Source organism: Oncorhynchus tshawytscha, linkage group LG27, assembly GCF_018296145.1.
Source record: "Oncorhynchus tshawytscha isolate Ot180627B linkage group LG27, Otsh_v2.0, whole genome shotgun sequence".
Lineage (NCBI taxonomy): Eukaryota > Metazoa > Chordata > Actinopteri > Salmoniformes > Salmonidae > Oncorhynchus > Oncorhynchus tshawytscha.
In genome coordinates, this window is record NC_056455.1 from 5046633 (window position 1) to 5061381 (window position 14749).

Genomic DNA, 14749 nt, shown 5'->3' on the forward strand with positions numbered 1-14749 from the left:
TTATTTTGTTTAAATATTTGTTGTTTGTTCCAGTATTTTCTCATTAATACCTGCGTTCTGTTTTGATGTAATGTTTTGATGTAAGAATGTAAATTGTTGATCTGTATTTTGAATAAAATAAAATACTTTAAAAATAAAATGAATCTGCCAACAATTTTATTTATTTTTTAAATAAAAATAAATAGCTACTTTCCTTACTGAGGAGTTGGCTATGTGTGTCTTTTGACACTATATCAATTAGTCATCCCGCAGTGTTTGTCGTTATACCCTGATGAAGACAGCTTGTCTGGCGAAACCTATATACATATTGATGCATCTGAGCCCCTAGAGTGTGCGGCAATCCTTTATTTTTTTCAAGTGTTCCACTCCGCTAGCCAACACCTCGCCTAAATTGGTGTGCGTTTCTTTCGCTTCCAGAAAGACATATTCAACTTCATATTTCATCGAATCAGATGGCTTATTCATCACACAACTATTTGATTTTGTCAATTATTTTAATGGTTACTTCATTGGCAAAGTGAGCAAACTTAGGCAGGAAATGCCAACAAGGAACAGTGAGCCATCGTATTCATGCATAAAAAACTAATAACCATAGAAAAGCATTGCAACTTTAAACTTTGTAAAGTTAGTGTGGGAGAGGTGGAAAATGTATTGTTATCGATCAATAATGACAAACCTCCTGGCATTGACAACCTAGATGGAAAGCTGCTGAGGATGGTAGCTGACTCCATAGCCACTCCTATTTTGTTGTATCTTTAATCTGAGCCTAGAAGGAAGTATTTCACCTCAGGCCTGGAAGGAAGCCAAAGTAATTCCACTACCCAAGAGTTGTAAAGCGGCTTTTATTGGTTCTAACAGCATATTTATAAGCTTGCTACCAGCTCTTAGCAAACTGTTGGAAAAAATGGTGTTTCACCAAATACAATGCTATTTATCTGTAAACAAATTAACAAGACTATCAGCATGCTTATAGAGAAGGTCACTCAACATGTACTGCACTGACACAAATAACTGATGATTGGTTGAAATAAATTGATAATAAGAAGATTGAGGGAGCTGCACTGCAAGATTTCAGTGCAGCCTTTGATATTATTGACCATAACCTGTTGTTAAAAAATACGTATTTGTGTAATGGCTTTTCAAACTCTACCATATCGTGGATTCAGATCTCTCTTTCTTTAATGGAAGCTTCTCTAATGTCAAACATGTAAAGTATGGCGTACCAATGACCTGCCACTGGCATTAAACAAAGCATGTGTGTCCATGTATGCTGATGATTCAACCAGACACGCATCAGCAACCACAGCTAATGAAGTCACTGAAACCCTTAACAAAGAGTTGCAATCTGTTTTGGAATGGATGGCCAGTAATAAACTGGTCCCGAACATCTCTAAAACTAAGTGCATTGTATTTGGTACAAATCATTCCCTAAGTTATAGACCTCGGCTGAATCTGGTAATGAATGGTGTGGCTGTTGAAGAAGTTGAGGAGACTAAATTACTAGGCGTTACCCTAGAGACTGTAAACTGTCATGGTCAAAACACATAGATTAATTGGTTGTAAAGATGGGGAGAGGTCTGTCCATAATAAAGAGATGCTCTGCTTTTTAGACACCACACTCCAAAAAGCAAGTCCTGCGGGCTCTAGATTTGTCTAATCTTAATTATTGTCCAGTTGTGTGGTCGAGTACTGCAAGGAAAGACCAAGTTAAGCTGCAGCTGGCCCAGAACAGAGCGGCACGTCGTTCTCTTCATTGTATTCAGGTGGCTGAGATAAATACTATGCATGCCAGTCTCTCTTGGCATCACTTCTTATAAGTAACATTGTGTTGAAAATCCCAAATTGTTTGCACAGTCAACTTACACACAGCTCTGACACACACGTACCCCACCAGACATTCCTCCGGGTTCTTTTTCACAGTCCTCAAATCCAGAAAATATTCAAGAAAGCGTATAGTATTATGTAGAGCCAACTCATACTGCTCAAATCAACAGCAAACCTGGTTTCAAAAAACAGATAAAGCAACACCTCACGGCACAATGCCTCTCTCCTATTTGACCTAGGTAGTTTGTGAGTACCTATTGATATGTAGGCTGTGTGTGCCTTAAAAAAAACTAAGTGATGTAGTTCTGTCCTTGTCTACTAATGTTCTGTATTATGTAACGTTTCATGTTGTGTCGCTAGAGGGGTCTGAATACTCACTAAATACAGCGACCAAGTCACTAAGATGGCAACACTGTTCAGGGGACGCGCTGCTGTAAAGCCTTTCCAGAGCGTGCGCTGATGTTTTAACGAGTAAAATTGGTTTTAACTAGTAAATTGGTTTTAACTAGTAAATTGGTTGCCTCTTCAACCAACCCCCCCCCGAAAGGTGACTAGTTTGCATCCCTTGGATTGTTGCAGTTAATTTAAGGCATTCATTGGAATTCCAGACAAAATCCACAGTAGGTCTGTGTGTTTCAAAATGTAAACTTTAATTCCATGTAAAATTACATGTTGAACTAATGGCTGATCATTTTTATACATTTCAACTATTGTTCAAAATATGCATGTTGTAAACCTCCAGAATGTATGAAGTCAATTACTGTTTTTTGTCCCCCAGATGACTAAAATCATGCCCATTTTAAGTCAGTTAATTTGATTGGCAATCTTTTGTGCATTTAACAGTGGAGGTCAGCCATGTAAAAGGCTAGCTGCATTTTTTAGATTACCTTGGTCCTTGAATGGACTACCGTAACTCCAAAACCAGCATTGAGTCTATTTGAAATTCTTGAGATTCAAGTAAAAAAAATGTCACAAAAATGTAAACTTCACATTTGTTGTAGAGTTAAGACAAAAGTGTAAAAAAAAAAATGATACTGGCATTGACCACTGTGGTTAATCCAGCATGAAAGTGACCGGATTCTGGATATACACTGAAGAAATACCCTTTGAAATGTAAACATTGGCACAAGTCTCTTATAGCACGATCTTGAAATGTTTGTATTTGAAACATATTTCTGAAATGTAAAAAAAAAATGTTTTTAAAAAGCTCCAAGACGAAAAAGGGAAGCCACTCTATAAACTCCAGAAGACATTAATCTCTCATCATGTATTTCTTAAATTAGATTTTGCTTCAGGGCTTTCTAAGGGCCAAATCATAACTTGAGATCTGCCTTCAACACTCACATATCCCCCAATGACATCAATGCAAGGTGCACAGAGTGTGAGTTTTGAGCATGTACCTCAATTTGGGATTTGGCCCAAGCACAGTAGTGAAATCAACTACATGAGGGGGGGTGAATCCAGACTAAATGTACAACCTTTTCCACCAAACAAACCTTCAGCAGCCAGAGTGCTGAAGGCAAGCTTACTGCAATTCTGCCAGATCCAAATATAACCACCGCAGTCTAACCCAAGATGCTCTCTGGCACTCAAAACAATGACCTACTGCACCAAGCCACCAAGCAATACCACATCAAATTTACCACAAAACAGTTTTTCTCAATGGGAGGAACTGCTTATTTTAGCATGGTGTTCTGCAACCATTTATTTAGGCTTGGAAGAGGAATGTTGGGAGAGTTCATTCAGGATCCTGGGGGTGGCTGCTGGGGGGCTCCCCCCATTATCGGATCGTGGAAGGAGTCTGGAACGCGTTTGGCATACTCTACTAGCTGGTACGACTCCCTGATGTCTGAGAGACCGAACCAAAATACAATCCAGCTGCCGTTGACAAAGCTTCCGTCGCAATGCTTGAAGTACCTGAGGATAGGTGGAGAAAAGGAAGGAAAAATACATTTAAAAAAAAAGAGACAACCCTGTACACAGCAGTGAGTCTAGGTGTTGGTTCAGGCAGGGACAACTAGTATCCAAAACATCTACATTAGAAAGACAGAGCTTGACTTACATTTTTAATTCACAGTTAAAAAATAAATAAATGAATTTTTTGGTAGTGAAATTTTTGACAAATTGCCCCGCAGAATTGGAGAGAAAATCTTCTAGATACTCTCAACTTGACTCTGATACTTCAGCCATTATGTGGGGCCAAAACAGCCATAAGTCATGTTTCTTGTGTCCATTGTGCAGTGTCATGTTCTCCTCACCAGGGGTTGATGCGGTTGGTGGCGCGGGACCTCCAGAAGAGCTTGCCCAGGTCCTGCCTGATACACTCCCACAGGATCTGGCTGGTGCCCTCACCCTGCTTGCTGCTGCTCACCACAAACTTGTCCAGATAGGGCGTATCGCTGCTCAGAGGCTCCCTGGTGATGATGGCTGCTGCACTGTACCTGCAGGTGATAGAACATTCCATGTTATGGTTTCTTTGAGACACGGGCAAGGTTCCCGTTCTTTCCCTACCCTTCTCCAGTAGCGTGGACTCGTTCACTCCTCCTCATGCATTGAAAATCATTGGGTTGGTGTAAGCATGGCTGGAGGAAGTTTCCTTCCACTGCCATATTCCTCATAACATTTTTTTTGTTCATCTATGAGAGCAGATTGTACAAGTTTACACATCTGGAGAAGGGTAGAGAATCGATATGTAGCCACAGATCAGGAAAAGGCAAAGGAAAAAAGGATGCCACACATGAAGACGTGTGTGTGTGTGTGTGTGTGTGTGTGTGTGTGTGTGGGGGGCCTACCCTTCAGAGAGGTAGATGGAGTGGAGGCGGCCTTTGAGTGACTCAATGTAGTCCTCCCTCAGGTTCTTTTCGAAAGACTTGTTTATCAGGGCCAGTAGGCGGTCTAGGTCTATGTCATCCAGAGTGCTGTACCTGGCCAAACAAAATGATAGAGAGAGAGAGATGGTAGTTGCACACAGTAATTGTAGTTGTGATTAACTTTGCATCACTTTTAACAGACACCTGACAAGCTCAACTATCTAGGACAAGACCCTTGGGATGACAGGCATCATCCATCTCAAAGTCAGAATGAATTCATTGGCTGACGGGGGAAAAGTCACCTTTCCCCATGCCTAATTGCACACATGCAGTGCACAAAAGACTGAAGTCAGAATTGATCTTATCAAACACTATAAATCTGTAGTTGATATTTTTCTTCCTGCGCAAACCTTAACTTGCTAACTCTACATCTAGTTAAGGAGTTGTGGTTGTAGGATAGTATTTATTCCAATGTCCTTGTTTCACATCAGATAGCACAACGGCCATCTGCACGGGCTTGTCATGAGGGAGTACTCTGTGCACAGTCTGTGTGCGATTAGAAGTGGAAAATACCACCTGTGGTGTGTGAACAGACACTTGTCTCCCTAGACTTATGGTTCCAGAGCTATCACTGTGACAGGTGAAATTATTGTTATGGTGCCGATACGAAAGGCTTAGTGAGGAAACTAAGCGATATAATGTCAGAAGTAAATGGCATGAGCAAGTAGCCTAACTGTTCCTAAATTTCACACAAAAATCTTGCACTGACGTCAATGGAAGAGTTTCCATAATAGTCAGGTTAAACATGCACGACTCAAGATAGGAGGCTCCGCCCACAGTGAACACATCCAAGTTTGAAAGCATAATTGCAAGCTAACAGAGAAGAGAGTATGATAGAGAACTTACATATTTAGCTGGTTTATTTGATATGAATGGTTAACAATTCATATTTAACTAATAGTAACACTGTCCTGTTAGTGTCTGTGTTTTCATGTGCTCCACTAGTTCCCTGCAGCTAATCTGGACGTATGGTCACTAGAGACGGCTTGAGCTGACAAATTAGTTAAAGACTGCATTACATAGACAAGATGTGGTGGGTGTAACCGAGATATCCAGGAGGAGTTTAGAACAATTCCTCATTGTCTCTAAATCATCCTTGCATCTGGGAAACTAAGCCAGGGAGGGGTTAAGACAACAACCCAAGTGCAGATAACGACAGGATGAACCCAGAGTGGCTTATGATGCTCCTTGGTCTGCATGAGAGGGGATTGAACCAACCATGGCTGAGCATTGCTAGTGTCAGCTATATATAGTACTCTGCATTTGTGTAAAGGTTAGGTTACTTGGTCGACCAGCCTCATTGCAATAATTAAATCGATATTAAATAAAGATGATCGTTTGAAGAAATGACCAAGTCTCTCGCAGTACTGAATTTCCACAACAAGAGACTGAAAAACTCACTTGTGAATGGGGTCTCCATTCTTGAACAGTGTACCAGAACCTATGAAAAAAGCAGGGGTGAAAATAAACAATTGTGTACACAAAGCATGTCAAATCAGGAAGCACACATGCCACGATACAATGTTGAGGACAAGGTGAACTAGCTTGAAAAGTGAATTACCCAAGGACTGTTGAGGAGTCTGCCACTTCCTTGTGTCAGTACTTTGAGTGTACGGAATGGGATAAATCTAACCAGTTAGGTCAGTGAAGGATACACCTGTCGTGTAGACTTTGCATGCAGTGACTCACATTTACAGTGCCTTGCGAAAGTATTCGGCCCCCTTGAACTTTGCGACCTTTTGCCACATTTCAGGCTTCAAACATAAAGATATAAAACTGTATTTTTTTGTGAAGAATCAACAACAAGTGGGACACAATCATGAAGTGGAACGACATTTATTGGATATTTCAAACTTTTTTAACAAATCAAAAACTGAAAAATTGGGCGTGCAAAATTATTCAGCCCCCTTAAGTTAATACTTTGTAGCGCCACCTTTTGCTGCGATTACAGCTGTAAGTCGCTTGAGGTATGTCTCTATCAGTTCTGCACATCGAGAGACTGAAATGTTTTCCCATTCCTCCTTGTAAAACAGCTCGAGCTCAGTGAGGTTGGATGGAGAGCATTTGTGAACAGCAGTTTTCAGTTCTTTCCACAGATTCTCGATTGGATTCAGGTCTGGACTTTGACTTGGCCATTCTAACACCTGGATATGTTTATTTTTGAACCATTCCATTGTAGATTTTGCTTTATGTTTTGGATCATTGTCTTGTTGGAAGACAAATCTCCGTCCCAGTCTCAGGTCTTTTGCAGACTCCATCAGGTTCTCTTCCAGAATGGTCCTGTATTTGGCTCCATCCATCTTCCCATCAATTTTAACCATCTTCCCTGTCCCCGCTGAAGAAAAGCAGGCCCAAACCATGATGCTGCCACCACCATGTTTGACAGTGGGGATGGTGTGTTCAAGGTGATAAGCTGTGTTGCTTTTACACCAAACATAACGTTTTGCATTGTTGCCAAAAAGTTCAATTTTGGTTTCATCTGACCAGAGCACCTTCTTCCACATGTTTGCTGTGTCTCCCAGGTGGCTTGTGGCAAACTTTAAACAACACTTTTTATGGATATCTTTAAGAAATGGCTTTCTTCTTGCCACTCTTCCATAAAAGGCCAGATTTGTGCAATATACGACTGATTGTTGTCCTATGGACAGAGTCTCCCACCTCAGCTGTAGATCTCTGCAGTTCATCCAGAGTGATCATGGGCCTCTTGGCTGCATCTCTGATCAGTCTTCTCCTTGTATGAGCTGAAAGTTTAGAGGGACGGCCAGGTCTTGGTAGATTTGCAGTGGTCTGATACTCCTTCCATTTCAATATTATCGCTTGCGCAGTGCTCCTTGGGATGTTTAAAGCTTGGGAAATCTTTTTGTATCCAAATCCGGCTTTAAACTTCTTCACAACAGTATCTCGGACCTGCCTGGTGTGTTCCTTGTTCTTCATGATGCTCTCTGCGCTTTTAACGGACCTCTGAGACTATCACAGTGCAGGTGCATTTATACGGAGACTTGATTACACACAGGTGGATTGTATTTATCATCATTAGTCATTTAGGTCAACATTGGATCATTCAGAGATCCTCACTGAACTTCTGGAGAGTTTGCTGCACTGAAAGTAAAGGGGCTGAATAATTTTGCACGCCCAATTTTTCAGTTTTTGATTTGTTAAAAAAGTTTGAAATATCCAATAAATGTCGTTCCACTTCATGATTGTGTCCCACTTGTTGTTGATTCTTCACAAAAAAATACAGTTTTATATCTTTATGTTTGAAGCCTGAAATGTGGCAAAAGGTCACAAAGTTCAAGGGGGCCGAATACTTTCGCAAGGCACTGTACATATCTGTGCTGTATGATAAAGAAATGGAGACACCCAGGTCAACGAGTGCATCTTTAAAACCTCTGCTGTGCTAAGGTCACTTCTCAAAATACACATCCTAGGACCTTAACATGACCCTTGGTTGGATTTCAGGTGTCACAGATACACATAGATGCCGTGCACAACATGAGCTGCATGCATGGACATACAGTCTACTACAGTGGAGGCTGCTGAGGGGAGGACGGCTCATAAATGGCCGGAACGGAGCGATTGGAATGGCATCAAACTATGTATTTTTTTAACTATTCCTCTCATTCCGCTCCAGCCATTACCGCGTTTCCGTCCTCCCCAATTAAGGTGCCACCAACCTCCTGAGGTCTACTACACCTCGAGGGCCAGAGTGTCTGCTGGGGTCTGTTCTTTACTTCTATTCAGCGAGTGATTAAGAACTGGGACACCGGCGGCCGTATGTATGAAGTGTCTCGGAGCATAATGAATACGATTATATGGACAGGAAGGACCTGATCCTAGATCAGCACTCCTATTCTGAGATGCTTGATACATAAAAGCCCCTGGGAGATAAAAGGGAAGCAGCAGAAAGGGAGAGAGCAGGGACTGACTCCAGAGGACTGAAGTTGCGGAACACCTGCCTTAAGGGGCCCCAAACTCCACTCAGCAACATGAGAGGTGAGCCCCACGTGCCATCAACAGCAGCAGTGACAGGTGCAGAGTGTGAGTGAAGAGAGCATCGGTTAGACATAGGGGTTAGTCAGTGGGGGGGGGTCACACACATACAGATCTCCCTCACCCTTGTGGCTGAACAGCTCTGTGAGCATTGTGCTGGCAGAGGTGATAACTGCAGAGGACTCGCAGGGAAGCTGGTTCAGGAGCTGGGCGATGGTGCCCACCCTCCGACGCTCGGCCAAGCTCAGCCACGGCGCCCCCGACAGACTGGGAAGATCACCGGGCAGAGACACTAGATCCAGCACCTGGTATTTGGACAGGAGAGTGGGACAGAAACACATCAAGGTGAACAAAATAAAGGCAGCTCGGTTATAGAGTGGGGTGCATTTTCCTGACATGGTTTAGGTCCTCTCATGCCCTTGGAGGGAAAGGTAAACACCAATAAATACACAGCCCTTCTGTCTGATCACCTTCAACCTATGGTGAAGCACTTCTATCCTGATGGGAGTGGCCTCTTCCAAGATGACAATGCCCCCATCCACAGGGCACGAGGTCACTGAATGGTTTGATGAGCATGAAAACGATGTAAACCATATGCCATGGCCATCTCAGTCACCACATCTCAACCCAATTCAACACTTATGGGAGATTCTGGAGCAGCACCTGAAACAGCGTAATAGCCTACTGCTTCTAATGTACAGGAAATGTACGGACTTATCTGCTGTGAAAAGTCTGATGGGCCTACCTTCAAAGAGCAAAAGAGACAGCGACAAGCTCCTTAACTACATGCTGTAGGTCATCAAGTACCATGAACGCACGTGCATTGAGAAAATACTTAACCTCCAGCAATCTGCCACCTACCCCCCCAAAAAAAAAATAACCCCAAATCAACCCACCTTGTGACTCTGATTGCAGAGGCCTCCCCAGCTGTTGAGGAACATGACTTTGAGTGGCTGCAGGACCTTGGAGATGGAGGCCGTGACATTCACCGAGTCCAGGGCCACCGAGCGGCCCATGGTGTCCCGCCCCACAGGGCACACTAGGGGGATGGCCCCGCAGTCCAGGCTCCACTGGAGCAGACCTTTGTCCACTGCAATGGAGGACCCTGCACTGACAACACATAGGGCCGTTATTCCTCTTAAAAAGAAGTCAAAATAAACAAGTAATATCGTACTGCAAAGGAGGATAGGGTAAGTGTGGTAGGGGAGACCTGCTTCCTTGGGGTGGATCCTGCACCAGCAGCAAGGCCTCTGCACTGAAGAAAGGTATGACACTGGCTGAGTGGTGCTGTAGGACCTCTGTTAGGGTCTGGCACCGCTGAACGATATCAGCCCTGGAGTTGGAAGTAAACCCGTCTGGAGCGTCGTCATCCTCAGGCCGTGACAGTCCCATCACCACGACTGGCTTCATGTCCATCCGCTGCAGGAACGAGAGCCCAAACGCCAGACTCTGCAGCATCTCTCGGCTCTCGAATACAGATTTGTCCACCTGACATGAAGATAGATTTCAAATGTCAGTGAACAAGTGCTAGATATCAATAATTTATCAAAACTCATAAAAGGGCTAACCATGATGAGAGTTTCTTCTTCTTTCGGATTTGGTGTGGCGGATCGCATCCAACTTTTAGGCGCATACACCGCCACCTTCTGTACTGGTGTGTGAGGCCAGTCACAGCCTATCTACATTACATTCTTGATACGATAATAAAAAAAATATGGGAAAAGGTAAATCTTTGCAATCCCAAGTACTTCTCTGCTGCCTCAATCTTTATTTTCTGTGAATTACAATCCATTTCCGCAGTACAGTTGACAACCGTGGCTATGAATGCTAAGAAACCCACCTTACTGAAACACATTATTCCCATTCCTCTCTATTGGTCTCTGGTTACTCACAGGAATCCTCTCAGTATCCCTCACCCTGTAACCATCTTCCTCTACTACGTCTGCATACGACACTTTCTGTACTACTATGACCATGGCAACCTCAACCTCACACCTCCCATCTCCAACCCTATGGGCACCCCGACAACTAACCACATTCTCCAACGATACTTCACATTCCTGCTGCACACTTCTCACATCAAGGAATCTCCCTCCTACACACTGCTGTAACATGCCCATAAACTTGACACCTAAAACACTGTAGTATTTTCAGAACAGAATCCCTCCCTAACTTGACCTTATCTGGCAAAGATCCCCCTTAACACTTAATGCCTCCCCGTTATCACTCCTTTCAACGGCACCCTGCTCTGGAAGGCAAAGCAAGTCACATTTCTTGTTCCTAATCGCGTGACCCGGAGCACCCGCTCCCTGAAGAAACACAAAATCACCACTAGTCCAATCACTTAATCTCATTAACTCAACAGTCCCCAACCTCTTCTCCACCCAACCTGACACCACATATGGATCAGCCAAAATGCAAGGATCCATGCTCTCCACGAATCTCACTCCCACTGGGCCAGAATCATCCTTTGCATCCTCGCACAAATTCTGCAGTCCTCACTGCAGGTACTACAGCCTTCCTCTCGTCAGGTTCCATCTCTGAGCTACTATGGGATGTATCCCTCTTTTTGCACTTGACGCCAACCTCCCTCACCACACTGCTTCCCTCTACACTGAGCTCCTTTCCTCATCACACTGCTTCCCTCTACACTGAGCTCCTTTCTTCACCACACTGCTTCCCTCTACACTCAGCTCCTTTCCTCATCACACTGCTTCCCTCTACACTGAGCTCCTTTCTTCACCACACTGCTTCCCTCTACACTGAGCTCCTTTCCTCACCACACTGCTTCCCTCTACACTGAGCTCCTTTCCTCACCACACTGCTTCCCTCTACACTGAGCTCCTTTCCTCACCACACTGCTTCCCTCTACACTGAGCTCCTTTCCCTCACCACACTGCTTCCCTCTACACTCAGCTCCTTTCCTCACCACACTGCTTCCCTCTACACTGAGCTCCTTTCCTCACCACACTGCTTCCCTCTACACTGAGCTCCTTTCCTCACCACACTGCTTCCCTCTACACACTGCTTCCCTCTACACTGAGCTCCTTTCCTCACCACACTGAGCTCCTTCTCGGTGGTCATCACTGCACCTGCCACCACAATTAATTCAGCCTCACTCTCTTCACCTTCACTTTCCTTCCATAGCAAAACTTCTGTGCGATCCTCAATTCCATATTCCCTCAAAACATAATCCAATTTCCTCCAATCCACCATCTTCTCCTTCACCAGATCTTCCAGAAGGCTTGTGCAATACCCCCACTCCATATTTACTCAGAATATGCTCCACTTTCTTCATTTCTTCTTTGTCTGCCATCTTCCCACAGAAGGCTAACCAAGCGTTTGCTTGTCTTTTATAAAATATTTTTTATAATAATAATAATAATAATAATAATCAGGCTCTCGCACTATCCTAAAACCTTCCATGATGAGAGCTACTGGGCGTGTAGCAGAGCCGGACTGCTCATTAGGCAGGATAACGCGGCAGATTGACTAGGGCAGCATTTTCTGAGCTAAACTGACCAGCAACACATAAAACATCACATAATTCTGCCTAAAAACAATGACAATCTCTCTCAAGTGGCATGTTAGCTTTTTAGGTGAGAGCTGATGCCACCCTGTGATAAGCAGTGTCCGCTTTGTCAAAGGCAGGGATGCAACATATTTATCCTGTCCATTCCCAGCGCACCTCTACAGGGTGCTGTTGGAGAGACGCATTGCTGTGGCGCACCACCAACATTCTGTCCCCCCCCAAAAAAATTAACACAAATCATGTAACAGATATAGCCTGTGGTAGAAAGAGTATGTGGCCTTTTCTGTAGCCTACAGGCTGGAGATAAAAATGTATGACAATGTAATGAGATGGAAACTTTATACATCATGCAGGTTTCTCCGGTCAAATAGCCTAACCTAAATGGCACCCAATCAAATAAAACAATGCTCTGACATGTTAAACATATCCTAAAAACAGGACAGGTCAAAGTAAAATGGACACTATGGAATCAACAATCAAATGATTTTATAAAGCCCTTTTTACATCAGCAGACGTCACAAAGTGCTATACAGAAACCCAGCCTAAAACCCCAAACAGCAAGCAATGCAGATGTGGAAGTACGTGGTTAGGAAAAACTCCCGGCTACTCACAACTGCTGTTCAGGAGTTGCATCCAGCGGGCTAAATTGTCATGATCAGTGGCTTCAAGTTTGTAGCCTTACATTTTTTTACGAGCTGATCATAGTGAAAAATAAAATTATTCTGCATTTCCCGCTGTGTAAACACATTGCAAATAGGCTCAGAATAACTCCTCCTGATAAAGTTGGGTAGCTGATATAAATTACATATCTGAAAAACTTTCATTCAGAACTGAAAATAATCCCAATTTCAACATCTGGAAAATACATATTTTAAACATAATTTTGCTTACTGGGACTATTCTAGTAGAGGAGGCAATTTGATTATTATCGGCAGTGTCCAGTAACGGCCCTGATGTGACGTCTTATTCCAGATACACTAACACACCTGATTCAGTAATCAAGGTCCTGCTGAGTGGCTGATTAGAATAAGGTGTTCCAAGCAGGGCTAGAACAAAAGCCTGCAGCCAGTACACCCTGTAACTCTTCAGGAGGAGGGTTGGCCACGCCTGCTCTAAAAGTGGCTAACTGGTGAACCTATCCTGCTCTTGAGCTACAGTCACCTCACAATGTGAAGAGGTACACTCCTCCTGCCCATAAAGCTATGCAGCGCCAGCGATTTTTGCTAGCGACTATTGTTTCTAAGGTTTGTGTGTGGCACATGAGCATTGCGCAGAACGTTAAACGGAGGAGATATTTGCCTATGTATGAGCTACTAGTTACAGTTAGCTAGTTATAGCATAATTAGATAGGTTATCATGAGCTTTTTAGTTAAACTTGTTGGACAGATGCCAGGCAGTAACTAGTTAAATTCTGACAGCTGTACACAATTATTAGTTCGCTTCAATCACGCTATTCCGTTTGACAGTTATTTTCATTCATTGTTCCCCTATAATTTTTTTGCAAGTTACACTGGCATTAGCCTAGCTTGTTAGCCACTTACCTCGAGCACTGCAAATGCTGGCGCTTGTGCCAAACTGGCTCTCTGAAATTGGGTCAACCAGTACCGAGCTTCTCGAGGGTCTCCGCCAATTTCATTGAGAAACGCTTTCACATCCCGATAAATTAACGTGCGGTTTGACAGAACGTAGCGGTCAGAGGCTGAGAAAGAGTTAGGGAACTCTTGCTGGGCCAACGCCGGGGTTTTGCCTCCCTGGCCGGCCGCCTTTGAACTCGCCAAGCGTCGCTGAAGTTTTAACATTCGCCGGTGACATGTGCTCGGGACAAGCCCCGGTGAGGGGGTCGTCAAGTATTTACCAGCCATTACCATGACTCTGCAACTGGAGGTACCACTGTTGACTTTAGCCATGTTTGCTGGCTAATACAGGTCGTTTTATAACTAGCTAAGTAACTAAACTGGTTCTACACCTCCAACACGCCTAAAACTATAACTGACAGACAGGATTCAGGCAGAGGGATTTAACTAGTGTAGACGACGGAAGGACGGTACTCAAAAGGTGTGGTTACTCTCGCCAAAGTGGTTGCCATAGACACCACTCAGCTTCATAAAAAGAGGGTCCGTTCTAGGTTCACTCCAACTCCAGTTGTGACGGTGATTCGCCAAGATAAAGTACGTTTTATTTCAGACATTCACCGTTAGCCTATTTAGGATATATATCTTTTTTTTTGACTGGGGTTAATGTGCGATCGCTAGGGCCCTTGAGTTTCCCAGTGACGTGGTTAATTCCACCAATTAAATTGTTTATATTTTGTATTTTAAAACTATCATAACCTTTTAACTGAAGTTCATCCAAATGTATTTCATATGTACTGTAGCCTAAACTGCATGGTTTCCCGGGTAGTAGTGGGAAGATCACACAACATATCATCTCGTGAATCCAAGTTTAGTTCGATATGATGGCTATTAATATCAATATGTGCGCATAAAGGCGTTTCCACCGCAATTTTTGTTCGCATAATTAATTTTACGACACA

The 14749-nt window shown here is 43.5% G+C and overlaps 1 protein-coding gene across 1 annotated transcript; it reads right to left on the bottom strand.

Annotated features, from left to right (window-relative positions):
- Window positions 1-2453: 2453 nt before the first annotated feature.
- Window positions 2454-14367, bottom strand: nags (N-acetylglutamate synthase). Its single transcript, XM_024390046.2, has 8 exons — window positions 13758-14367; window positions 9895-10172; window positions 9581-9794; window positions 8809-8989; window positions 6096-6135; window positions 4617-4748; window positions 4083-4265; window positions 2454-3741 (listed from the first exon to the last, which is right to left on the bottom strand). The coding sequence occupies exons 1-8, from the start codon at window positions 14121-14123 to the stop codon at window positions 3567-3569; spliced, it is 1569 nt and encodes a 522-aa protein (XP_024245814.2). The 5' UTR covers window positions 14124-14367; the 3' UTR covers window positions 2454-3566.
- Window positions 14368-14749: the final 382 nt, after the last annotated feature.

What these genes read in the sequence shown, in the direction of transcription:
- nags (XM_024390046.2), bottom strand. Translation starts at nt 14,123, where the DNA reads ATGGCTAAAGTCAACAGTGGTACCTCCAGTTGCAGAGTCATGGTAATG. An exon ending in CAGCATTTGCAGTGCTCGAG is followed by an intron (nt 10,173 to 13,757) that starts GTAAGTGGCTAA and finishes TCTTCATGTCAG; the next exon opens with GTGGACAAATCTGTATTCGA. An exon ending in TCTGCAATCAGAGTCACAAG is followed by an intron (nt 8,990 to 9,580) that starts GTGGGTTGATTT and finishes TCCAAATACCAG; the next exon opens with GTGCTGGATCTAGTGTCTCT.